This window comes from Trachypithecus francoisi, unplaced genomic scaffold (genome assembly GCF_009764315.1).
Source record: "Trachypithecus francoisi isolate TF-2019V2 unplaced genomic scaffold, Tfra_2.0 Lachesis_group15, whole genome shotgun sequence".
In the NCBI taxonomy this organism is placed as follows: domain Eukaryota; kingdom Metazoa; phylum Chordata; class Mammalia; order Primates; family Cercopithecidae; genus Trachypithecus; species Trachypithecus francoisi.
The window spans coordinates 100,011,495-100,038,817 of NW_022681460.1; the positions used below are offsets into that span (position 1 = coordinate 100,011,495).

Genomic DNA, 27,323 nt, shown 5'->3' on the forward strand with positions numbered 1-27,323 from the left:
TAAGTAGTTGGGACTACAGGCACACACCACCTCGCTGTGTCGCCCAGGCTGGAGTGCAGTGGCCGGATCTCAGCTCACTGCAAGCTCCGCCTCCCGGGTTCACGCCATTCTCCTGCCTCAGTCTCCTGAGTAGCTGGGACTACAGGTGCCCGCCACCTCGCCCGGCTAGTTTTTTTTTGTATTTTTTAGTAGATACGGGGTTTCACGGTGTTAGCCAGGATGGTCTCGATCTCCTGACCTTGTGATCCGCCCGTCTCGACCTCCCAAAGTGCTGGGATTACAGGCTTGAGCCACCGCGCCCGGCCCTGGCTGACTTTTGTATTTTTTGCAGATAAGGGGTTTTGCCCTATTGCCTGAGCTGTATTTTGTCTATTTTTTTTTTTTTTAATTGAGACAAGTTCTTGCTCTGTCACCCAGGCTGGAGTGCAGTGGCATGATGTTGTCTCACTGTGGCCTTGACCTCCTGGGCTCAAGCAATCTTTCCGCCTCAGCCTCCTGAGTAGCTGAGACCACAGGCATATGCACTACCATGCCTGGCTAACTTGTTTTGTATTTTTTGTAGAGACGAGGTTTTGCCATGTTGCCCAGGCTGATCTTAAACTCCTGGACTCAACTGATCCTCCTGCCTTGGCCTCCCAAAGTGCTGGGATTACAGGCATGAGCCACCACGCCTGGCATGTTTTATCTATTTTTACTGGAAATATACATTATAATTCTATTGAAAGAAATAGCTGTGTTGCGCTTAGAGAACAGTATGTTGGTACCCACTCTGGCTGCCTTCCTAAGGGATTTTCAGGGTAATATGACATGAGAGAATTGAGCCAACTTTAGATCCTTGATCTAAAGAGAAGTCAAAATTAGTAGGAGTCTGAATCCCTGCCTTCAAGAAGCTTGTAATCTAATTGGGGAGCACATTTATACTGGAAAGCACATCTATAAAACAATTCACAGTAAAGGGTGTAAGGAATCTTGAGGATAAATGGCAGTCGCAACAACTGCAAGCATTCTGTCCCCTTGTCCCCATAAATACAACCAACGTTGTCAAGCAACAAGTCTAGATTTTTGGTTTAGGACAGAAGGCGTCAGTGTCATTAGAGGGTATGTGAAAGAGCAAGAGTGGCTTTATCCATAAAGGTTTCCTGGAGTTACTGACTTGTAATTGAATAGGTGCTAGGCGAGAGATAGATAAAAGTCATGAGGATGTTTGAGACAGGACGGTCGTTGGGAGCATGAAGGTGTGAATCAAGCCAAACTGTTTATCTTTTCATTTGGCCAGATGGTAGGGGACACACGGGAGTGTCACAGGAGTGAGGATCCTCAGGAGCATCACCAGCTGACTCAGGGGTGAAGATAAATTCTCTTGACCATCATCTGTTCCTCATTCTCCTCACTAACTGTCAGCCCGGAGGCCTTTCTGAAGTGCTTTCTGAGCCTTTTCATAGTTAAAGTGGTGAATTTTATTGAAAACACCTGTTTGAAAATTTGTCTATTTTATCTAAAAATTTGGTTGTGGCTAAATGATTACCTTGTAAGCCCTTGTGGGACCCAGTGTGATATAATAGAGGCCAGAAACAGGAGTCAGGGACTCCAGGTTTTGGCACCTCACTGTCATTTATTAGCTCCATGACCGTAGGCAAGTCACTTAACCTCTCTGCATCTTAGTTTCCTCACCTCCAAAATGTTAGACCAGAATCAGATGTTTTTATGCTATATGTTTTTTTGTTTTTTTGCAACAGGGTTTTACTCTGTTCCAGGAGTGCAGTGGCACAATCATAGCTTACTGTAGCCTCAAACTCTGAGGCTCAAGTGATCCTCCTACCTCTCCTTCCTAAGTAGCTAGGACTGCAGGAGTGCACCACTGCACCCAACTAATTATTTGTTTTTTTGTAAAAGTGGGGTCTCACTATGTTGCCCAGGCTGATCTGGAACTCCTGGCCTCACGTGATTGTTCTGCCATGGTCTCCCAAACAATTTTTTTTTCTTTTCAGTGAAACTTTTTACAAATAAAACTTTACTTAAAACCCTGTTATATAAAACAGAGCTGATCTGCTAGGGAGCTGGAGGCCCCAGCTGCTGACGTAGCCTTTCCTTCTCAGAGTTCTCCCAGGGGCCTTACGGCTCAGGAGAACACAGCTGGAAAATCTCTGGACTAGATCCCTTAGGTCCCGTCTAGAATGTAACAGTTTCTGAATCTCATATTGATAAATGGAGTGGAGTTTCTTAAAAACAATTTTGAGGAGGCAATGAAGTTTTAAATATGTACATATTGTATGTCACGCTGTAAGATATTGCTAGATACAGTGAGCAATACGAAAAGATAAACATAGTTCTTCCTTTAAGCAGCACACTTAGAAGAGTAAGGGGAACAAAAGAGCTCTAACTTACATATAATATTGTATGTATTGGCCGGGCGCGGTGGCTCAAGCCTGTAATCCCAGCACTTTGGGAGGCCGAGACGGGCGGATCACGAGGTCAGGAGATCGAGACCATCCTGGCTAACACGGTGAAACCCCATCTCTACTAAAAAATCCAAAAAACTAGCCGGGCGAGGCGGCGGGCGCCTGTAGTCCCAGCTACTTGGGAGGCTGAGGCAGGAGAATAGCGTGAACCCGGGAGGCGGAGCTTGCAGTGAGCTGAGATCTGGCCACTGCACTCCAGCCTGGGCGACAGAGCAAGACTCCGTCTCAAAAAAAAAAAAAAAAAAAATATTGTATGTATTATTGTGTATAATATATATAATGTAATATCAATTATTATAACAACTCATACTACATAGAGATTGAGGTCAACAAGAATTTTCTCCCTAAAAATAACTACAGAGATTAAAAATAGAGAAAGGAAAATGAATGTGTGTGTTTTAATTCTGCAAAAAGGTCGGGCGCAGTGGCTCACGCCTGTAATCCCAGCACTTTGGAAGGCCCAGGTAGAAGGATAACTTGAGCTCAGGAGTTTGAGACCAGCCTGGGCAGCATAATTAGATCTTGTATCCACAAAAAAATTTTAAAAATTAGCCAGGCATGGTGGCGAGCGCTTGTACTTCCAGGTACTCAGGAGGCTGAGGTGGGAGGATCACTTGATCCCTGGAGGTCAAGGCTGCAGTGAGCCACGATCAAACAAACCACTGTACCCCAGCCTGTGTAACAGAGCGACTGTCTCAAAAATAATAATATTTGTCAAAATAGCATGTCTTTGTATCACTGCCACATTGCTTGTCTGAAGTGAAGCTGACTCACTTTGTTATCAGAAGTGATCTCATCAAAGACCAAGTTGTCCTCCTGCCCTGGAGTGTGGGTCATGCGTTGCCGGTACCCCGGGACTGTGTACAAAGGCCAGGCTGAGGGGACCTTGTGGTTACCTCCATGGGACTTGTAACTTGTCAAGGGGGAGGGTGGCACCAAGTGTGAAGAAGGGCAAGGTCCTTGGTTTTGTGGTCATGTGGTTCTTCCCAGAATGAATGGTGAAAAAATAATAATTCTGCAGGAAAATTTAAATTCTATTTTGTTTACTTTTTGGGTGGGAGGTAGGTATACACATGGTACTAAAATTCAAAAGGAACAAAAGGAGGCCAGGTACGGTGGCTCACACCTGCAGTCCCAGCACTTTGGGAAGCCAAGGTGGGCAGATCACTTGAGGTCAGGAGTTTGAGACTAGCGTGGCCACATGGTGAAACCCCCGTCTCTACTGAAAATATGAAAAGTAGCTGGGCATGGTGGTGTGTGCCTGTAATCCCAGCTACTTGGGAGGCTGAGGCAAGAGAATCACTTGAACCTGGGAGGCAGAGGTTGCAGTGAGCAAGATTGTGCCATTGCACTCTAGCCTGGGTGGCAGAGTGAGACTCCATCGCAAAAAATAAAAATAAAAACAGCGACTTCGTCTGGGAAGTGGGGCTGGAGGACTTTTACTTTTTCTGTTATACTTTTGTACTGTTGGAAGTTTTAAAATCATGCATGTATTTTACAGTAAATCCAGAAGAAATGATGCACTTGATTTTTCTGGGTGAATTGTGTTGTAGAGGTAGTAGAGGATTATTAAAATTTCTTTCTTTTTTTTGTCTCTCAGATGGCAGACCCCACGTTAGCTGAAATGGGAAAAAACTTGAAGGAGGCAATGAAGATGCTGGAGGACAGTCAGAGGTGAGCAGGACAGAGGCGACCCTGTTCAACAAGTTCAGCCTGCTGTGAAGCCAGCAGCTCCGGTTTCCTTCTGTTAAAGATGCCTCTTGGCTTCACAGTGTCACACACAGCTTAGGCTGACTTGAAAATTGGTATTTGTCTTGGGTAAAGGGTGCCTTGTAATTAAGGATTTTGAAATTGAGAGGAAGGACTTAACAATATTTAATTCTATGAAGAGTTTCATTTACTTAATATATTGATTTGACTCCATAAATACTTCTTATATATTCGGGTCATATGGAGCACCAAGTAAACAAGAAGTGGGTGGAACTTTTTTGCATATTCTTGTCTTTTCCAGAAACTCAAATGATACCTGAAACTGGAGGCAGGGAGATGTGATAAATGTGTTTGAAATCCCGCCTCAGTCACTGCGAGGTTATAGGCAACACGGTCATGTGTGCACGTTCAGGAGTTAGAAATTTGGTATGATGAAATAAATGAACAGCTTTTTCTTTTCTTTAAATTAGAAGAACAGAAGAGGAAAATGGAAAGAAGCTCATATCCAGAGATATTCCAGGCCCACTCCAGGGGAGGTAGGTGGCAGTGAGGATCCATACCTTTAGTTAGGGTGTAAATTTTTGTTTGTTTTTGAGATGCAGTCTTGCTCTGTAGCCCAGGCTGGGGTGCAGTGGTGAGATCTGGGCTCAGTGCAACCTCCACCTCCCAGGTTCAAACAGTTCTTTCTTGTGCCTCAGCCTCCCTAGTAGCTGGGATTACAGGCATGCACCACCAAACCTGGCTAGTTTTTGTATTTTCAGTAGAGATGGGATTTCGCCATGTTGGCCAGGCTGGTTTCTAACTCCTGACCTTGACCTCAGGTGATCCGCCCACCTCGGCCTCCCAAAGTGCTGAGATTACAGGTGTGAGCCACTGTGCCTGGCCTACATTTTTCTTAAACCGGCATCTTATCATCATTGAGTTACGGTTTTAGTTTTAATGAACACATAGCAAATTTAAATAGACTTATGTGCAGTATAACATTAGAAAACGGAAGTGCCATTGGCTAGTTGGTGATACTGCTGTATCTACTGGCTTCTCTCTCCCTCTCCCTCTCCCTCTCCCATTTGGAATTTAATAGAGGCTGAGTACAGTGGGTCACACCTGTAATCCCAGCACTTTGGGAGGCCAAGGAGGGAGGATCACTTCAACCTAGGAGTTCAAGGTTACAGCAATCTGTGATTGTACCACTGCACTCCAGCGGGAGTGATACAGACACTCTCTAATTTTGAGATGGAGTCTCGCTTTGTTGCAAGGCTGGAGTGCAGTGGCATGTTCTCAGCTCACTGCAACCTCTGCCTCCCGGATTCAGGTGATTCTCTTGCCTCAGCCTCCCGAGTGGCTGGGATTACAGGTGTGCGCCACCACTCCCAGCTAAGTTTTGTATTTTTAGTAGAGACAGGATTTCACTGTTTTGGGCAGGATGATCTCTATCTCCTGACCTGAGGTGATCCGCCTGCCTTAGCTTCCCAATATGCTGGGACTACAAGTGTGAGCCACTGCACCCGGCCAAAAAATTTTTTAAAAACCAACAATTTGGCCGGGCATGGTGGCTCAAGCCTGTAATCCCAGCACTTTGGGAGGCCAAGACGGGCGGATCACGAGGTCAGGAGATCGAGACCATCCTGGCTAACACGGTGAAACCCCATCTCTACTAAAAAATACAAAAAACTAGCCGGGCAAGGTGGCGGGCGCCTGTAGTCCCAGCTACTCGGGAGGCTGAGGCAGGAGAATGGCGTAAACCCAGGAGACAGAGCTTGCAGTGAGTTGAGATCCGGCCATTGCACTCCAGCCTGGGCGACAGAGCGAGACTCCGTCTCAAAAAAAAAAAAAAAAAAAAACCAACAATTTAATACAACCTCATGACTCAAAAGTGATACATGGAGCTAGGCACCGTGGTGCACACCTGTGGTCCCAGCTGCTTGGGAGCCTGAGGCAGGAGGATCGCTTGAGTCAAGGAGTTCGAGGCCACCCTGAACAACATGACGGGACCCTATCAAATCAAAGTGATATACAAATTTGTCATTATAACTGGGGTATCATACTTAATTCACTGTTGAAACCTGTAATCTATTTGGTGGACTGAGTTTTATTCTAAGAGGTATTTTAATTTGATAAGATATATTGTTTTCATAATGTAAATGAAAGGAAAATGTCAAATTACTTATTTTTTGGCAACTGAGGCAAATCTGTCACATCTTCATGGTTTGAGTAGCAGGAAAAGTAGCAAAAAAGTAAATAGCTGACTAAAATTTTCCCAAGACGTTAGCAGTTAATCTGAAATTAGTGTCCCAGCCCTGCTTCCCTGAGACAAACTTATTTTTTTTTCCTATTATAACCAGGAAACTGCACATAAGTAAACAGTACAACTCCTTTAAATATCCTTTGACCTGAATATAAATGGAACTAGGTTGCAAAAGAAACGTATAGATAAAGGATCACAGTGTGCCAATAACACGCCAAGATACTAATACTTTTAAAACAGTCACTCCTATTCATAGCATGAATAATGCTGATGTGAAGCTAGGTGTGAAGTGCTTTCTCAGCTCAGAACAGGAGGCTCATTATATAAAATCTCCTCATTCCGGGCCTGCTGATGGAAGCCAAAGGCTATAAGGTTTAGTCTCCTGATTCTACGGAAGTTTTCCCAGGAGATATACTCCCAGCAGCATCTGTAATTCTCAGAATGACAGCGACTTAAGCCACTGACTAGGAGGATTCACACTTAGGAATGCTGCTACCCAGCATTGAAGACTAGTAGCATGCCAGGCATAGCTAAGCGCTCTTCCCTCACTGTTTGAAGCCTCCCAAATCCATCACATCCGGCTCGGGGAGTTGGAATAGCTTGCTCAAGGTCATGTGGCAGGCAGCCAAGTGTGCCTCAGGGGCCCCTGCTTGCCCTAATCTCTACAGTGTCTAAGGCCCAGAGCTCCTCTCACTTGAAGGGCAGCACCTTGGGGACAATTGGTTTGGGGACATTGTTTTGATGGCACTTCCTTTTTTGAAAGAGGAAACATCTTTTTAGTCTATTCTCATTGACCGAGGAATAGCTTTACGTTAATCTTGTTGCAGGTTGTCTTGCCATAGCTTGCTACTTCAGCCATTTGAATTCTTTTCATAACCTTCCATCTCCTCATGTAATGAACATTTCATAGCAACGTATCTTGGATAGAAGTAAAATGTTGTTACACTCTAAGCAGATCTCAAGTTTCCCAGCTTGGGGAAGAGCTGGTAATAAATGAAGCTTGCATAAAGGCTGTTAGTCCAAACAGACAAGATCCCTAAAGAGGAAAATTAGATATACCAGTGGCAATGGAGTATTCTGTGACTGTCTAGCATTATAATATACTAAGGATGATTATACATTTATTATATTTTATATAACATACTTATATAAGTACATATTATAAGGACTTTTGGCTCTTACTACATGCTTATTAAATATTCTCTGTCTTGTACTCCAAGATTCAAATGAAACGTGTAGAAATGTTGCTAGAGCAAGACTGGTGGCTGGGCAAGGTGGCTCAGACCTGTAATCCCAGCACTTTTGGAGGCTGAGGCAGGAGGATTGCTTGAGCTCAGTGGTTTGAGACCAGCCTGGGCAACATGGCAAAACCCTGTCTCTACCGAAAATACAAAAACGGCTGGGCATGGTGGCTCATACCTGTAATCACAACGCTTTGGGAGGCCAAGGAGGGTGGATCACTTGAAGCCAGCAGTTGAAGACCAGTCTGGCCAACATGGTGAAACCCCGTCTCTACTAAAAATACAAAAATTAGCCGTGTGTGGTGGCGCACACCTGTAATCTCAGCTACTCAGGAGGCTGAGGCAGGAGAATCGCTTAAACCCGGGAGGTGGAAGTTGCAGTGAGCCTAGATCATGCCATTTCCCTCTAGCTTGGGTGACAAAGTGAGACCCAGTCTCAAAAAAGTAAATAAAAATGAAAAGACTGGTGACATTTATTAAAATGAAACTCTCATTTAGGTAGAAGATTTATGTAACCACAAGTAAGTTTCTATCAGAATTCAGTTTATAATTTGAGCTTTGTTTTTTAAAAAGCATAAACTATATACCACATTCTTTCTCTTATAGTTACTTAAGAAAAAAAAAACTTTAACGCTAATTGGATGAGGGAAGTAGCGGGAGAGTGGTGGGGGATGTGTGCTGTTCCCATCAGCCCATCAACTCTTCTTATTCTGCAGTGGACAAGATATGGTGAGCATCCTCCAGTTAGTTCAGAATCTGATGCATGGAGATGAAGATGAGGAGCCCCAGAGCCCCAGGTAATGAACCTGGCAGCTTCTCTTCTCGAGTGTATGTTCTTGATTTCAGTAGTGATTGCACTCTGACAAGTTGCTCCAGTAAGAAGCTATATTTCATTGAGTTACATATGATATTAAAATAATCCTTTTTCTTTTCAGAAAGATATTTATATATCATATATATTTTGTGAAATGAATGCATTTATTGAAATTAGATCCCGTAGTTTTTATGGTATCATGCCTTAGAGAGGTGCTGACTAGAAGGACTGAAGAGTGAGTGTTGTATGTCTTTCTGCTGCTATGCTTCTGCTTCCTAAGAACTGCTGCACCTGTGTTAGTTATTTAGTTAGTTTTCTCTTTAATTATTTTAAATTTAATGTTTTGAAATAAGTGAAATTGTTCTCTTGGTTCAAAAATCAGATAATAAAACACGATATACAAAGGGAATTTTCCTTCCTACCTCTATCTCCCTACCGTGTTTTCTTCTCTAGAGACAAACATTACCAGTTTCTTGTATATTCTTCCAGAGAGATTTTTTTTTTTTTTTTTTTTTGAGACGGAGTCTCGCTCTGTCGCCCAGGCTGGAGTGCAGTGGCCGGATCTCAGCTCACTGCAAGCTCCGCCTCCCGGGTTCACGCCATTCTCCTGCCTCAGCCTCCCGAGCAGCTGGGACTACAGGCGCCCGCCACCTCGCCCGGCTAGTTTTTTGTATTTTTTTTAGTAGAGACGGGGTTTCACCGTGTTAGCCAGGATGGTCTCGATCTCCTGACCTCGTGATCCACCCGTCTCGGCCTCCCAAAGTGCTGGGATTACAGGCTTGAGCCACCGCGCCCGGCCTCCAGAGAGATTTTATATGTATTATACACAAGCAAAATGTCCATGCCCACCCTAATACGTAATTACTGCGCACATGTTCTGCACCTTGCATTTTTTCACTTATGTCTTGGAGCTCACTGCATATTAATGCACAGGAGCTTTCTCCTTTGTCAGAGCTATGTATTTTACTGTGAACAGATGAACCGTATTTTATTTTATTGGTCCCCTGTCATGTTGCACTGTTACAAACATGGCTGCAGCAAACAACTTTCGACATGTGTCCCTTCTCATAGAAGCAAGTGTCTGGAGGACCAAGTCCTGAAAATGGGGTTGCTGTCTCAGACAGTGCGTGCTGTTGGAATTTTGATCCTGCCAGATTTCCCTCCGTGGAGTTGTGGCATTTAGCAGTCCCACCAACAATGTATGAGAGTACTTTATTTCCACACTTTCACCTGCAAAGGCGTTATCAGACTGAAGGATCGTTGATAAGTGATATTCTGATGAGAAATCTGATAAGTGAGAAGTGGTATTTCAGCATAATTTGAATTTGCGGGTTTTTTTAAATTATGAACCAAGTGAAATGTCTTTTTGTATGTTTTAAGACCCATTTATATTTCTAGGAACTGTCTGTTACCCATGATCTTATTAGGTTGTCTCTTTCTTATTATTTACAGTTAACAATTGTAAACTTATTCCTTCTTTTTTACAGTTATTCTTTATAAGGGAAATTAGTTTCAATTATATATAAAACATTTTATATAATCAATTTTAATTATATGTAATATAATACCTAGCCCCCCATGAGTTTGCTGTATTATTGCAATAAATCCTATCTGATGCAGAGACTTGGGAATTAATTCTTTTTTTTTTTTTTTTTTGAGATGGATTCTTACTCTGTCACCCAGGCTGGAATGCAGTGGTGCCATTTTGGCTCACTTCAACCTCTGCCTTCCGGGTTCACTCCATTTTCCTGCCTCAGCCTCCCTAGTAGCTGGGATTACAGGTGCCCACCACCATGCCCGGCTAATTTTTTTGTATTTTTAGTAGAGATGGGGTTTCACTGTGTTAGCCAGGATGGTTTCAATCTCCTGACCTCGTGATCCGCCTGCCTCGGCCTCCCAGAGTGCTGGGATTACAGGCATGAGCCGCCGCTCCTGGCCAGGATTTCATTCTTTAAAAAATGCTTTCAGCTCATTTTACCTTAGCTCTACCCTCCATAATTCTTAAGGCTGGTATTTAATTTTTAAAATATTTTAATAGGAAATTATTTTAAAACAGTTTGTAGGTACTCAATTTAAAAAGGGATGTTTACGTCCTGGAACTCAAATTATAAAAATATTTTTCTGGCCAGGTGTGGTGGCTCATGCCTGTAATCCCAGCACTTTGGGAGGCCAAGGCAGGTGGATCATCTGAAGTCAGGAGTTCAAGAGCAGCCTAGCCAACATGTGAAACCCCATCTCTACTAAAAATACAAAAAATTAGCCGGGCTTGGTGTGGGCGCCTGTAATTCCAGCTACTTGGGAGGCTGAGACCAGAGAATCATGTGAACCCAGGAGGTGGAGGTTGTAGTGAGCCGAGATTGCACCACTGCACCTCAGCCTGGGCATCAAGAGAGGGACTCCGTCTCAGGAAATTATATATATATATATATTTTTTTTTTTTTTTCCTCCGTCTCAAAAAAGAGAAAATTCTCATCAGACTATCAATACTGTATATGCATTGAATTTTCATTTGCTTTCTGGGCCATTAAGTAGATTTCAAGTCTGACAGATATTTCTGTGGAATTCTGTGTCTCTAAGTTCTATGTCCTTTTTTATGGTTTGACTCTAATACTTTAACTTTGCTTAATAGAATCCAAAATATTGGAGAACAAGGTCATATGGCTTTGCTGGGACATAGTCTGGGAGCTTATATTTCAACTCTGGACAAAGAGAAACTGAGAAAACTTACAACTAGGATACTTTCAGATACCACCTTGTGGCTATGCAGAATTTTCAGGTAAAGACATGATGAGTTTCCAGTGAAGAATTTTATGAGTCGGGTATAGTCGGAAAGATCTTTTTTCTGGAGCTGTACTACTTAGGTTCAGATTTCCTCCTTCTTGGAAGAAGTGTTTAACCTCTCAATGCCTGTTTCATCGTTTGTTATGGGGATAGTATTAATACCTATTTCATAGAAGTGTTGTGAGGATTAAATGAGCTAATAGACTAACACATGTGAAGGGTGGAGAATAGAAGCACGTATGTGTTTGATAGGGTGAGCAGTTATTGTGGGGTATCTAACTGGCATATGTCAGTAGAAGATAGAGCAATGATCTAGATTCAAATACAGTTGTCCCTTATCCTTGGGTGTCCTTGGGGGATCGGTTCTGGACCTCTCATCCTCACCCCATGGATAAAAAAATTCATGGATGCTCAAATCCCTTATGTAAAATAGCACAGTATTTGCATATAATTTAGGCACATCTTCGTGTATACTTTAATCTCTTGATTACACATAATACCTAATATGATGTAAGTGCTGTGTAAACAGTTGTTACACTGTATTGTTTAGGGAATAATGACAAGGAAGAAAGTCTGTAGATACTCAGTACAGATGCACCCATCTTTTTAAATTTCTGAAGATTTTTTACTCATGGTTGATTGAATCCACAGATGCAGAACCCACAGGTTCGGAGGGCCAGCTGTGCTTTGAAAATATTAGCTTGTGTTTTATTAGAAAGAAAACTCTTGAGGCCAGGTGCGGTGGCTCATGCCTGTAATCCCAGCACTTTGGGAGGCTGAGGTGGGGGGATCACAAGGTGAGGAAATCGAGACCATTCTGGCTAACACGGCAAACCCCGTCTCTAATAAAAATACAAAAAAATTAGCCGGGTGTGGTAGTGGACGCCTGTAGTCCCAGCTACTCGGGAGGCTGAGGCACTGCACTCCAGCCTGGGTGACAGAGCGAGACTCCATCTCAAAAGAAAAAAAAAAAGAAAACTCTCTCATAAGGAAGGTGAATATGTGCTATGAAATTGAAATTCATTTTATTCTGTGATAATCCTCGTAATATTAAGGAATTACAACAGATGAAGGATTCAGTAGGAGACATAGGACTAGTGGTATTGGGTTTATAAGCTGTTACTTTTATGGAGAAGGAATGTTTGCCTAACTTGAGAGATCCTCACTTTCAGTGTTGGGAAAGAACTTGGCCAAGCAGGAGTATAAGTTTGCCCAACTTTATTAAAGGAGCAGTGTTCTGTTGTTCTAGTAAAAATCTAATGCCTGTAGTTGAAATTGTCCCTCCTCCTCTAGGAGATGGAGCCTCAGCAGATTATAGTAAAACCAAAAGTTAGCCTGACTAGCTTTTTTTTTTGAGACAGAATCTCGCTCTGTCACCCAGGCTGGAGTGCAATGGCACAATCTTGATTCACTGTACCCTCCACCTCCCAGGTTCAAGCAATTCTCCTGCCTCAGTCTCCTGAGTAGCTGGGACTACAGGCACTCCACCACAGCTGGCAATTCGTAGAGACAGGGTTTCACCATGTTGGCCAGGCTAGTCTCGAACTCCCGACGTCAGGTGATCCGCCTGCCTTGGCCTCCCAAAGTGCTGAGATTACAGGTGTGAGCCACCACACCCAGCCTCTGAGTAGCATTTTTGACAGTTTTATTTACTTTGGATGTTTTAGGCTGAGACTCTTGCTATAAACTATGCCTGTGTTATCCAGTGCTGGCTTTAGTTCATAATAAGCCAGAACCATGATCTTCAGGCTTTTTATGTCTGAGAACTCCTGATCTCTACTTGTTTTCGGTTTCTGCTCTTTATGGAATTGGGTATGGATGGAGGGTTATTGTCTCGCTGCTTGGTAACCCTAGCTGTAATGAGGTGTCAGCCATCTATGAGGATTTTTCACATTCCTGTCCTCTCTGCCTGGTGTAAGTGACAATTCCTAGCTTGAGAAAAGAATTGTCTCCATGATTATTAAGGTTGACTTATACAATCCTCAATTAGAAATGAGAGCATATTCATATGTATCTCTTAACAGATATGAAAATGGCTGTGCTTATTTCCATGAAGAGGAAAGAGAAGGACTTGCAAAGATATGTAGGCTTGCCATTCATTCTCGATATGAAGACTTCGTAGTGGATGGCTTCAATGTGTTATATAACAAGAAGCCTGTCATATATCTTAGTGCTGCTGCTAGACCTGGCCTGGGCCAATACCTTTGTAATCAGGTAATGTGGTATCAGGTGGCTATTTTAAAGAAATAAAGTCTTCTTTTGCCCTGAGAGTTTTAAAGTTGACCCATTTCTCTAGTTGCTGTTCTTGTTGAGTGAAAAGTAAGATGGTCTTATATGCTTTTGTCATATTTGTAAAAATTACTGAATTTAGAAATAAAGAATATGTGGTAGATTACCCAAGGGCAACCACAGTCAACATTTTCTCTTTCTTCCCAGACGTTAGTCGAAGGGGATGTGTTTGTGTTTATATGGTTGTATCTGGCTCTTTTCACTTACTGTTAAAACAAGAATATATCATTTTAATAATAATTTTTCAAAGTATAATTTATTTGTAATGACTTTATGGTATTTCTTCAAGTGAATATATAGTAATTAACTGTTGCTTTTTTGGAAAACAGTGTTTGCATTCTCTTGCTTTCCGTGGCCATTTTCAGGTAATGCTCTTTGTGTAGTGCTGTTAGGGACTTCTCTGTGCATAAAGCTCTTTCTGTATTTTATTTAGGGTTATGGTCCTCAGATGGATTTTCAGAGTCAGTCTAGAATTGCTGGATCAAAGAGCATGACTTTTTTTTTTTTTTTTTTTTTGAGACGGAGTCTCACTCTGTTGCTCAGGCTGGAGTGCAGTGACGCAATCTCGGCTCATTGCAAGCTCCACCTCCTGGGTTCACGTCATTCTCCTGCCTCAGCCTCCCAAGTAGCTGGGACTACAAGCGCCTGCCACCACGCCCAGCTAATTGTTTTGTATTTTTTTTTAGTAGAGAGGGGATTTTACTGTGTTAGCCAGGATGGTCTCGATCTCCTGACCTTGTCATCTGCCCGTCTTGGCCTCCCAAAATGCTGGGATTACAGGCGTGAGCCACCACGCCTGGCTGAGCATGACTATTTTTAAAGTTCATGGTACTTCTAGCCCAACTGGGGGGACTACATCGAGATAAGACACTGTTAACCTTCTTTACCAAGAACGTTTGAAAGCAAAACCCATAGGTTTGGAGGGTTCCTCTTGTAAGCTGTAGGAGTCCCAGGGGTATGTTTGGGAGACACTCAGTGATTTTTAAATTGATTCTGAGCTGTGATCACTGGTGGCAAGAAATTATGTCCTCTTCTTGAGGGTGTACAAAATGGGGAGTTTAATAATAATCCTCTGAAACGTGAAAGGAATTACTTAGTGTCTACTGCAAGCCAGGCTCTTGGGGACACAAGGCTGTTTGGGGTCAACAGTCTGACCTTCAAAAGATGTGTGAGAGTGTTCTGTTGAGAACGGCAGCTGGCAGAGCAGCATATGTAAGATGGTTATGTCCATGTTTTTTAAAGTGTGTGTATCCTTTATACCTGTGTTTTTGTACCTAGAAAAAGACATAATTTTATACCTAGAAAATATCTGACAGGTTATGGATTAAACTGTTAACGGGTGGATTGGTGGCTTATAGGGTAGGGGGCGAGGCATTTTCACTTTTAATACCTGTATTTTTTTGATGATTTATTTTACTTGGGTGTCACATTCATAATTTTTAATCCTTTAAGGAGAAAAATGTGCTTATTAAATTTTTGGTCTCTGAAAGCTACCAAGTCTTAGTCATACAGAACAATATGTTGCAACTGTTTACAATTCCTAAAAGTGTAAACTCCTCAAGGACTTGGAAGCTAAACATTAAGAATATAAAATTAAGTTGACAATCACTGTGTCTGTGCATAACACTGACTTCACTTCTCTTGAGAAATGTGCATCTGCTAATCCATATTTATCACTTTTTAGGTGTGGGTGGACCCAAAAATAAGATACTGTTCTTTGAATACCTTCAGCTGGTGTTATTTACCAGTAATACTTGGAGAAAGAATCCAAAATTACCCCCACGAAAATGCTCATGATCCAGTTGTTTCCGTGTTTGCCAAAGTGTTTCTGGTATATTCTAGAATATACCAAAGATAGTAACTTGACTCATTTAGACAATTTTACATTATATCCTCTTACAAGGCACGTGGAAATTCACCTTTTTTTTGACTTGGCTTTCTAAATGTACTTTTACGTCAATTTATAATATTAAGAGTTCCTAAGGAGAGAGATTTCTTAGAATAATCATGGCTTGTCTTAGAGCCACAGCCTTTCACAATCTGAAGTGAATGGTGCAGAGAGCTTTCTTGTCAAGTCATGTGTTTCTTCCTGCAGCTCGGCTTGCCCTTCCCCTGCTTGTGCCGTGTACCTTGTAACACTATGTTTGGATCCCAGCATCAGATGGTGAGTTTTACTTCTGGTTTGTAAAATCATGTGGGATTGTGTTTTGAAACTGCCTTTCAATTGAAGTTCTGTTTGCTGGCCTCCAGATAATTAGTAGCTTACTCATGTATTGCTTGGATCCTTGCATTGTGTAATATATGCTTCTGTTAATATGTGAATGTCCATGAAGGTTGGTTGGTATATAGGTCAGGAGCACCTGGCTTAAAAAAGGAGTCTTGTAATTACTGTATCACCTGCTTTAAGTAGAAACATAGCAGCTCAATTAAGCACCAGAAATTTCTTCTAAAGCTAGTACTTTTAATGAGTTAGCACTGTTGCCTGGATTTATGAATGGGCAGATTTTGAAAATGAGGTTCTTCGTTGTCACCGTGGGATTGAGTTCTGCTTATTTTCAGACATGCAGGTGATAAATCTCTCCTTAATGATTCCGAAAGGAAAATGAAGGGATGGATTTTAGAGTTTTGTATTTCTTTTTTCAAGGTAGTTTTATTTTCTAGTTCAGGTACGTCAATGAGTAGTAGTAGAGATACATTCTTGGCTGTTGTAGGGGAGTTGAGAGAACATTTCATTTAAATGCAAATGTTTAAAACCAAAGAAATGTTCTTGCATATGTACAGTTTTTACCTTTAATCTTGTTTAACTGATTTTTCTAGTCTTCAAGGAAAACTATTTGATTTTCACATCTATGATGAGAGAAAACAGAAAAATTGTCAAGAGTAAGAATTGATTTGACATTACTTTTGAGAGTTATCTGCTTCTTTTGTAAGTAATAATTTTTCATTTTCTAGCTTTTATACTAGGCGCCTCATTTTTTAATGGTTTGTTTTGGTTCCAGGATGTTGCCTTCCTGGAGAAAATGATTAAAGAGGACATAGAGCGTGGAAGACGGCCCCTGTTGCTTGTCGCAAATGCAGGTAGGTAGCATGATGCTGAACCTACCATTTTGAATACACTGGAGTGAGGCTAAGTCCTCAGCCTATAAAAGATAAAGTCTTAAGAAATGTGTATGTGCCACATGTTTAAGATAGTCCGTGTCCACATTGTAGCAAAAACTGTAAGAGTGAAGTTGGCTCGTTAGATTTTCTTTAATCGTTGGTTTGTTTTGGAAGTTATTTTATGTGTGTGTATACTTTTTCATTTAGATTGTAAATGCTTCTCTATCTTCTCCTTCATGTACTTCCTTTCTCTGTTCTAAACTGAATTTTATTTTATTTTTTTGAGACAGTCTCACTCTGTTGCCCAGGCTGGAGTACAGTGGCAGAATCTCACCTCACTGCAATCTCTGCCTCCCAGGCTCAAGTGTTTCTCCTGCCTCAACCTCCTGAGTTGCTGGGATTACAGGTGCGTGGTACCACATCTGGCTGATTTCTTGTATTTTTAGTAGAGACAGGGTTTCACTATGTTGGCCAGGCTGGTCTCGAACTCCTGACCTCAGGTGATCCGCCTACCTCAGCCTCCCAAATTGCTGGGATTACAGGCATGAGCCACTGTGCCTGGCCTGAATTTTTAAATGACACATTTAAGCCAGGTGTGGTGGCACGTGCCTATAGTCCCCCTACTCAGGAGACAAGCAAGATGTTGGCTTAAGCCCAGAAGTTCAATACCAGCCTGGGTAGCACAGCAAGACCCCATCTCAATAAATAAATAAAAATAATTGTACTGACATTGTAAGATTGTTGTAAAAATTAAACAAGAAAATACATTAGGCCGGGTGTGGTGGCTCAAGCCTGTAATCCCAGCACTTTGGGAGGCCGAGACGGGCAGATCACGAGGTCAGGAGATCGAGACCATCCTGGCTAACACAGTGAAACCCCGTCTCTACTTAAAAATTACAAAAAACTAGCCGGGCGATGTGGCGGGCGCCTGTAGTCCCAGCTACTTGGGAGGCTGAGGCAGGAGAATGGCGTAAACCCAGGAGGCGGAGCTTGCAGTGAACTGAGATCTGGCCACTGCACTCCAGCCTGGGTGATAGAGCGAGACTCCGTCTCAAAAAAAAAAAAAAAAAAAGAAAATACATTAAATGTCACACTTAAATATCTACCTTATAGGCGGCAGAGCAACTACCACTTTCTGCTCCATTTATCATTTTCAGCATCATACTTGAAATCTAAGACAGTGCAATAAGGTTAAATAAAATAACTGACATATAGATTAGAAAGGAAGAAGTAAAACTTTATTTGCAGGCATGATTGTATAGATAGAAAACTAAAGAAAAACTACTGGAACTAATTATCAAATCTAAACCATTTTCTGGATTTTTATATACTAGCAAATAACAATTGGAAATTGAATTTTAAATGTCATTTATAGTAGGATCAAAAAACATGAAAAATTTATGAGTAAATTTAACAAAATATATGCAAGATCTATACATTGAAAACTAAGAATGTTACTGAGAGAAATTCAAGAAGACCCAAAAACGATACGCCATACACATGAGTTGAAAGACTAAGTATTAGGTCAGTTCTTCCCAAACTAATCTATAGATTCAACTCAGTCCCTCTTAAAATCTCAACAGGCTACAATTTCTTATAGAAATTGATGAGCTAATTCTAGAGTTTATATAGAAATACAAGGGATCTAGGAATAGCCCAAAGAATTTTGAAAAAGAACAAAATTGGAAGACTTATCTTGTCATACTTCAAGACTTCCTATGAAGCTACAAGTAAGACTGTGTGAGGTTGGCCAAAGAAAATAGGGAATTCAGAAAGAGACTCATGTGACATATATGGTCACTTTAGGTTTTTTTTTCTTTTTTTGAGACGGAGTCTCGCTCTATCGCCCAGGCTGGAGTGCAGTGGCCAGATCTCAGCTCACTGCAAGCTCCGCCTCCCGGGTTTACGCCATTCTCCTGCCTCAGCCTCCCGAGTAGCTGGGACTACAGGCGCCCGCCACCTCGCCCGGCTAGTTTTTTTTGTAATTTTTTAGTAGAGATGGGGTTTCACCGTGTTAGCCAGGATGGTCTCGATCTCCTGAGCTCGTGATCCGCCCGTCTCGGCCTCCCAAAGTGCTGGGATTACAGGCTTGAGCCACCGCGCTCGGCCAATTTTTTTTTTTTTTTTTGAGATGGAGTCTCATTCTGTTTCCCAGACTGGAGTGCAGTGGTGCAATCTTGGCTCACTGTAACCTCCACCTCCCGGGTTCCAGCGATTCTTCTGCTTTAGCCTCCCAAGTAGCTGGGATTACAGGCATGCGCCACCACACCTAGCTAATTTTTTTTGTATTTTTAGTGGAGATGGGGTTTCACTGTGTTGGCCAGGCTGGTCTTGAACTCCTGACCTCCGGTGATCCATCTGCCTTGGCCTCCCAAAGTGCCAGGATTACAGGTGTGAGCCACTGTGCCCGGCCTACAATACAATTTTTTCAATGAACAGAAGATTTGAGCACATACTTTATCAAAGAAAATGAAAATGTATAGCACTTGAAAAGATGTTTAACATCATTAGTCATTAGTGAAATGCAAATTAAGATCACCATGAGCCATTACTACATGTCTGTTAGAATGGAGAAATTACAGGTGGCTCATGCTTGTAATCCCAGCACTTTGGGAGGTTGAGACAGCAAGATCGCTTGCCCTCAGGTGTTCGAGACCAGCCTGGGCAACATGGCGAAACCCCTAGGAAATTTCTACAAAAAGTACTGAACAGTAGCCAGGTGTGGTGGTGTGCACCTATAGTCCCAGCTACTGGAGAGGCTGCGGAGGGAGATTGGCTTGAGCCCAGGAGAGAGAAGTTGCAGTTGCAGTGAGCCAAGATTGCACTACCATACACCAGCCTAGGTGACCGTGTGAGACCCTTTCTTAAAAAAAAAAAAAAGGCCGGGCGCGGTGGCTCAAGCCTGTAATCCCAGCACTTTGGGAGGCCGAGACGGGTGGATCACGAGGTCAGGAGATCGAGACCATCCTGGCTAACACGGTGAAACCCCGTCTCTACTAAAAAATACAAAAAACTAGCTGGGCGAGGTGGCGGGCGCCTGTAGTCCCAGCTACTCGGGAGGCTGAGGCAGGAGAATGGCGTGAATCCGGGAGGCGGAGCTTGCAGTGAGCTGAGATCTGGCCAATGCACTCCAGCCTGGGCGACAGAGCGAGACTCCGCCTCAAAAAAAAAAAAAATTCTTTAAAATACAATGTCAGGCCAGGCACAGTGACTCATGCCTGTAATCCCAGCACCTTGGGAGGCTGAGGCAGGCAGATCACCTGGGTTTGGGAGTTGGAGACCAGCCTGGCTAACATGGTGAAACTTTGTCTCTACTAAAAATACAAAAATAGCTGGGTGTGGTGGTGCTTGCCTGTAGTCCCAGCTACTTGGGAGGCTGAGGGAGGAGAATCGCTTGAACCTAGAAGGCGGAGTTGCAGTGAGCCCAGATAGCCCTACTGTATTCCAGCCTGGGTAACAGAGTGAGACTGTCTCAAAAAAAAAAAAAAAAAAAAAAAAAAGGTCAAATGCTGGTGAGGATGTGGAGGACCTGGAGCAAGTAAAATGCAAATACAACGTCAAATGCAGGGTATGTGAGTTGTTACAGCAACTCTGGAAAAGCTTGGCACTTCCTCAAAAAGCTGAACATGGAATTTTCAAGTCACTTTACTGGCTAGGAAAAAAAAGTAAATAAACATAGAATTGCCATATAATAATAAAGAGTAATAAAAACATATCTCCGCACAGAGACTTGTATGCTGCCTGTAATCCCAGCACTTTGGCAGGCCAAGGTGGGAGGATCCCTTGAGGCCAGCCTGGGCAACATAGCATGACCTCATATGTGCAAAAAATAGAAAAAAATTAGCCCAGCGTGGTGGCAGGTGTCTGTAATCCCAGCTGCTTGGGAGGCTGAGGTGGGTGGATTGCTTGAGCCCAAGAGGTCAAAGCTGCAGTGAACTATGATAGTGTCACTGCACTCCAGCCTGGGTGACAAAGCAAGACCTTTTCTCTAAAAAATAGAAGACTTGTTGGCCGGACGTGGTGGCTCAAGCCTGTAATCCCAGCACTTTGGGAGGCCAAGACGGCCGGATCACAAGGTCAGGAGATCGAGACCATCCTGGCGAACACGGTGAAACCCCGTCTCTACTAAAAAATACAAAAAACTAGCCGGGCGAGGTGGCGGGCGCCTGTAGTCCCAGCTACTCGGGAGGCTGAGGCAGGAGAATGGCGTAAACCCGGGAGGCGGAGCTTGCAGTGAGCTGAGATCCGGCCACTGCACTCCAGCCTGGGCGACAGAGCGAGACTCTGTCTCAAAAAAAGAAGAAGACTTGTATGCAAATGTTCAGAACTGAAATAACCCCAGTGTCTTCACCTGGTAAATGGATAAACAGATAAACAAATTGTGCTATGTTCAGCTCATGGACAACTAAGCAGTAGATAGAGCTACTGATATACATATTACCGTGAATGAATTTCAAAAGCATATACAAAAAGCCAGACTCAAAACTTACAATAATGAGTGATTCCACTGATAAGAAATTCTACAAAAGTTACAATAATGGATGATTCCACTGATAAGAAATTCTATAAAAGGCAAAACTAGGCCGGGCATGGTGGCTCATGCTTCTAATCCCAGCACTTTGTGAGGCCGAGGTGGGTGGATTACAAGGTCAGGAGATTGAGACCATCCTGGCTAACACGGTGAAACCCTGTCTCCACTAAAAATACAAAATATATGCTGGGTGTGGTGGCGAGTGCCTGTAGTCCCAGCTACTCAGGAGACTGAGGCAGGAGAATGGCATGAACTTGGGAGGCAGAGGTTGCAGTGAGATGAGATCGTGCCACTGCACTCCAGCTTGGGTGACAGAGTGAGAGTCCGTCTCTATTAAAAATAAAATAATAAAATAATAAAAATAAATTAGCCGAGCATGGTGGCGGGTGCCTGTAGTCCCAGCTACTCGGGAGGCTGAGGCAGGAAAATGGAGTGAACCCAGGAGGCAGAGCTTGCAGTGAGCCGAGACTGTGCCACTGCACTCCAGCCTGGGCGGCAGAGCGAGACTCCGTCTCAAAAAAAAAAAGAAAAAAAGGCAAAAAACGACAGTGACAGAGCAGATCAGGATTTTCCAGGCAGTGAGGAGTCGGGGAAAGGGTAATTATAGTAGGGTTGACGGGGTTTGGGGGTTGGTGGAAGTATTCTAAATCTTGATTATATTGGTGGTTACATGCTCTATAGATTTGTCAAAACTCATTGGATTTTGTACTTACATGAGTGAGTTTTATTGCATGTAAATCATACTGCAGTAGGCCAGGCTTGGCAGCTCATGCCTGTAGTCCCAGCACTTTGGGAGGCTGAGGCAGGCGGATCACAAGGTCAGGAATTCAAGACCAGCCTGACCAATATGGTGAAACCCCGTCTCTACTAAAAATACAAAAATTAGCCAGTTGTGGTGGTGCGCACCTGTAGTCCCAGCTACTCAGGAGGCTGAGGCAGGAGAATCGCTTGAACCTGGGGAGGCGGAGGTTGCAGTGAGCCAAGATTGCACCACTGCACTCTAGCCTGGACGACTGAGCGAGACTGTCTCAAAAAAAAAAAAAACTACAGTAAAACTGCTTATTTAAGCTGGGTACGGTGGCTTATGCCTGTAATCCCAGTACTTTGAGAGGCCAAGGCAGGAAGATCACCTGAGGTCAGGAGTTCGAGAGCAGCCTGGCCAAAATGGTGAAACTCTGTCTCTACTAAAAATATAAAAATTAGCCGGTTGTGGTGGTGGGTGCCTGTAATCCCAGCTACTTAGGAGCCTGAGGCAGGAGAGTAACTTGAACCCAGGAGGTGGAGATTGCAGTGAGCTGAGATCGCACCACTGCACTCCAGCCTGGGCAACAGGGCAAGACTCTGTCTCAAAAAAAAAAAAAAGACAAAATAGAAAAACCACATAAGTATTCACTTTATTGCCAGCAAGAAAACCATCACTTCCTGCCTTATTGTTGTTTAAAAACACAAATTCACCCATAATAAATCACGTGATAAACTGGAGGGGCTGCAGTTTGCATGTGACTTAGTGACTTGCCAGTGTTACTATGTTGCAGGTGCCAGAAGACACATCTCAAGGTTTAGTCACCAGATGTTGCCAAGAAATATAAAAAGAGAATCTGAATGCGACCCAGGCACTAACACACAGCAGTATGCTTTTATTTTGCCGGAAGAGCCTGTGGCACAGCCCATGCATTGACGTTTGATCTTGTTTCAGCTAAACTAAATGTGTCTGTTAAGATTTTTTTTTTTTTTTTTTTTTAATTTGAGGTAGATTTGGGTGTGAGGGAAAAAAGTTTTCAGCCATTTTCCTGGCATAGACCTTACAAAAGAACCACTTTCTTTAGCTGTGTTTGTTGAGGGCGTTGGTGAGGGTTTGAAATCTTATTAGTTGGCTTGCTGCTAAGTGGAAATTTAGGATGGTTGGGGGAATGCCTGACTCCACGTTTTACCTAAGCTCTCTCTGAAAAGGGATCTCCCCAGCAAAATCTGTAGTGTCATCAGTTACCAAGGGAGTGGCTGAAAGTGCTTAATATGCTTAAGCTGGCTTCAGAATGCACGTTCTGTATTACAAAGAACCTGGGTAGAAAAAAAACAAATTCATCTGTATGGTTTTTTTTGTTTGTTTTTTGAGATGGAATCTCACTCTGTCGCCCAGACTGGAGTGCAGTGGTGCGATCTTGGCCCACAGCACGCTCTGCCTCCCGGGTTCATGCCCACCACCACGCCTGGCTAATTTTGTTCTTGTATTTTTAGTAGAGACGGGGTTTCACTGTGTTAGCCAGGATGGTCTTGATCTCCTGACCTCGTGATCCGCCTGCCTAGGCCCCCAAGTGCTGGGATTATAGACATGAGCCCACCTATATGATTTTTATAAAGGGCATATCTAAATCAAAATAATCCAGGAAGTGACAATAAATAAAATAAATTAAAAAGGTGGAAAAGTTCATGTTGGACAAATGCTGACAAAATGAAAGTACCATAGCAATATTAGTGTGGGATAAAACAGACTTCATATTGATGAAAGATGTAATCTCCTAAAAGAAATAACAGTTATACCTGCCGGGCACGGTGGCTCAAGCCTGTAATCCCAGCACTTTGGGAGGCCAAGGCGGGCAGATCAGGAGGTCACGAGTTGGAGACCAGCCTGGCCAACATAGTGAAACCCCATCTCTACCAAAAATACAAAAAAATAAGCTGGGCGTGGTGGCGGGTGCCTGTAATCCCAGCTACTTGGGAGGCTGAGGCAAGGAGAAGCGCTTGAACGTGGGAGGTGGAGGCTGCAGAGCTGAGATCATGCCACTCCAGCCTGGGCGACAGTGAGACTCCGTCTCAAAAAAAAAAAAAATGAAATAACGGTTATGAGTGCTTGTGAGCATAACCTTAAAATATATAAAGGAAAGCTAAAGGAAAAGTCTGATAGAACACAAGTATATATTGACAAACACAGTCTTAGTGGGGGATTTGAATATATTGCTCATGAGGCAGCAGATCAAGTAGATAGAAAATAAGTATATAAAAGATTTTAATAACATTAGATACATGTAATAGAGTTTACATGCTCCTCAAAGCTTGTAATAAATCAACTTGCAGACACTGATTTTAAGTCCTTCCACAAAGAAAATCTCAATAAAATAAGTCACTTCCCTCCTAGGGCGATAGTGTATATAAAAGTGCTTAAGGTATAAAGCCTTAGAAAACATTTGTTCCTTTTAATGCCCTGATTTGTTTTATCCTAGGAACTGCAGCAGTAGGACACACAGACAAGATTGGGAGATTGAAAGAACTCTGTGAGCAGTATGGCATATGGCTTCATGTGGAGGGGTAAGCTGGCGGTCAGGCTGGTGGCTCCATTCGGGCCTGCAGAGTCCTCATGAGGACTGGACATCCATGCTCTCATTTTGGTGACATTTATCACGAAGGGCTCTTTGGGTCACAGATCACAAAATAACCCAAATTGGCTTAAGCCGAAAGAGATCTTATTGGCTCATGTAACTACGAAGAGCAGTGCCAGGACTGCCTCAGGCACGACATCAACCAGGATTCAGTGTCTTACTCCCACCTCTGCTCCCCCAGTTACAGGCACTGGGCTTGGTTTCCTCTCTCTGTGGACAGTTCCTCCTGTTACAGTGCAAAGTAGCTGCAGAAACTCCAGCCTTCTTTCCAGCTTCGTGGTCAGCTGGAAGTCCTAACAAGTCTCATATTGAACCAGCCACTGTGGCCAGCGAGAAGTAATCCTCTGATAGTTCAGGTTCTTTGCCCTCCTCTGGAGCAGATAGTGGTGTCTCCTCCCCACAAAGCTCATGTTCTGCTGTAGGAAATGGGGGTGGCGCCCCAGAAGGCTGTTGGAGGGCCATTAAGAGAAGCAGGGGGAACCGATGTGGGCAGCCAGAGTAGCCCATATCCACCACATCATACAGGGAGGTTTCTTTTTGATCCGTAAGTAATGATAACTGGAAAATGAGATCCATGAAAGAGAATAATACTCCCATTATACTAAATGAGCAGGGATAGTTCCTGAGACACATTTTTATTAAAGTGCGTTTTCAGGATTTTCCTTCATTTGTGTAAAGCACATCTTCTCTTGCTGTTATAAAAGCTAATAACACATTTAAAAGATATTTAAGTGTCAACTTGCAACAGCACAACCTTTATTTTTTTAAGTACATAGTGAATAAGCAACATTAATTAGTTCTTAGGCTGGTGTTTTTTCTTCCAGTGTGAATCTGGCAACATTGGCTCTGGGTTATGTCTCCTCATCAGTGCTGGTATGTTGTTGATTTACTGAATATTGGTGTTTTTAAGAAGGAATTTAAAATCACTCAGTCCCTCATAGCTCTTCACAGTTTTTATGAATGGAAGAGGGTGTTGGGTTTGTGTATGCTGATCATCTAATGAAGAGTTGTTCTTGTTTTGGTAGGCTGCAACCAAATGCGATAGCATGACGATGACTCCTGGCCCGTGGCTGGGTTTGCCAGCTGTTCCTGCAGTGACACTGTATAAACACGATGACCCTGCCTTGGTCAGTTTCCCCTCCCTGGGGAGGGAGTGGGTGTGGCTAATACACATTACTGGCTTTGGGGGCAAAATACAGAAAAATACAAGAAAAAGTGAAAAATACCCTTAATTTCACTTCTATTTCATTTTTTTAAAGAGTAACTTGTGAGACTTTTTTTAGTGACATTTTATGGTTGCCTAATATTCTGTCACAATTTAATTATTCTCCATTTATGAACTTACAGGACGTTTTCAGATTCTGTTACTGAAATAACGAAGCAGTGAACGTCTTTCTGTGTTTCTCATTATTTCCTTAGAATAGGTTCCCAGATGTGGAATGACTGAGTGGGGGAATTTTTAGCCTCCTGATCCACATTGTCCAATAGGTTGTAACTTTTTTTTTTTTTTTTTTGATACGGAGTCTCGCTCTGTCACCCAGGCTGGAGTGTAATGGTGAGATGATCTTGGCTCACTGCAACCTCCACCTCCTGGGTTCAAGTGATTCTCTTGCCTGAGCCTCCCAAGTAGCTGGGATTACAGGCACGTGCCACCACGTCTGGCTTATTTTGTATTTTTAGTAGAGATGGGATTTTACCATGTTGGTCAGGCTGGTCTTGGACTCCCGATCTCAGGTGATCTGCCTGCCTCAGCCTCCCAAAGTGCTGGGATTACAGGTGTGAGCCTCTGTACCCAACCACATTTTTTTTTTTTAATTGTAGTTGTGGGCTAGGCGTGGTGGCTCATGCCTGTAATCCCAGCACTTTGGGAGGCTGAGGCAGGCAGATCGTTTGAGCCCGAATTTGAGACCAGCCTGGGCAGCACGGCGAAACCCCATCTCTATAGAAAAATACTAAAGAATTAGCTAGGCATGGTGGTGTGAGCCTGTAGTCCCAGCTACTCAGGAGGCTAATGTGGGAGTGCTGATTGAGCCCTGGAGATCAAGGCTGCAGTGAGCTATGGTCACACCACTGCACTCCAGCCTGGGCAACAGAGTGAAAACAAAATCCTGTCACCCAAAAAAAAAAAAAAAAATTGTATGGTTCTTGATATAAGTCAGCATGCAAAATAAGGTTTAAGTGATTTCTACTAAAACACTGTCTGCTGTCTTGCTCAGCAAATAATGGCCAGGTGTTTGAGGATGCTCAGAGCTACCTTCGAAGTGGGGAGTCTCCTAGGTTCTGGGATGTGACCCATCTGGGTTTTCTACTGGCTTTTCCTGGCTTTGCCACTCCTGAGCTGTGAACCTTTGGACAAACCGAAGTCTCTGAGTGAAGTTACCTAGAACACTTAGCTCTTAGAGTTGTTGAAAGATCAGATGGAAAATGTAAGCCAAGTGACTAGTATGGCATCTAGCCCATACTAAGTGGTAGCAAATGGTAGCTGGTTAGTTCTATTATGAGATGGCAGTGGCTTTGATTAATAAACCTCTTTTGACTTTTTTAGACTTTAGTTGCTGGTCTTACATCAAATAAGCCCGCAGACAAACTCCGTGCCCTCCCTCTGTGGTTGTCTTTACAATACTTGGGACTTGATGGGATTGTGGAGAGGATCAAGCATGCCTGTCAACTGGTGAGTAGAAGCCTGACATTTAAATGAAAGACTCTTTGGCCACAGCAGAGACAGAGAAACGTCTCATTTCTGTACCTTCCATCCAGAATGTTGTTGTCTGGATTGACTG

General features: G+C 43.0%; 1 protein-coding gene and 1 long non-coding RNA gene across 10 annotated transcripts in view; one reads left to right on the forward strand and one right to left on the reverse strand.

The window, feature by feature from the left end:
- Window positions 1-27,323, forward strand: part of PDXDC1 (pyridoxal dependent decarboxylase domain containing 1) — a 62,469-nt gene that overhangs the window by 15,851 nt on the left and 19,295 nt on the right. For 7 of the 9 annotated variants that reach the window (XM_033235662.1, XM_033235660.1, XM_033235661.1 and 4 more), the window contains 11 exons: window positions 4,060-4,133; window positions 4,640-4,705; window positions 8,372-8,452; window positions 11,099-11,245; window positions 13,275-13,464; window positions 15,635-15,703; window positions 16,539-16,617; window positions 24,388-24,472; window positions 25,368-25,416; window positions 25,569-25,670; window positions 27,089-27,214. In XM_033235662.1, the coding sequence (XP_033091553.1) occupies window positions 4,060-4,133; window positions 4,640-4,705; window positions 8,372-8,452; window positions 11,099-11,245; window positions 13,275-13,464; window positions 15,635-15,703; window positions 16,539-16,617; window positions 24,388-24,472; window positions 25,368-25,416; window positions 25,569-25,670; window positions 27,089-27,214 (1,068 nt within the window). Of the gene's footprint in view, window positions 1-4,059; window positions 4,134-4,637; window positions 4,706-8,371; window positions 8,453-11,098; window positions 11,246-13,274; window positions 13,465-15,634; window positions 15,704-16,538; window positions 16,618-24,387; window positions 24,473-25,367; window positions 25,417-25,568; window positions 25,671-27,088; window positions 27,215-27,323 lie in introns of those variants that run through there. The other 2 variants (XM_033235665.1, XM_033235666.1) reach the window with 2 other exon arrangements.
- Window positions 17,855-26,091, reverse strand: LOC117097628. The gene is made up of 2 exons (XR_004443010.1): window positions 26,040-26,091; window positions 17,855-18,454 (listed from the first exon to the last, which is right to left on the reverse strand). It is a non-coding gene; the product is annotated as an uncharacterized LOC117097628 (long non-coding RNA).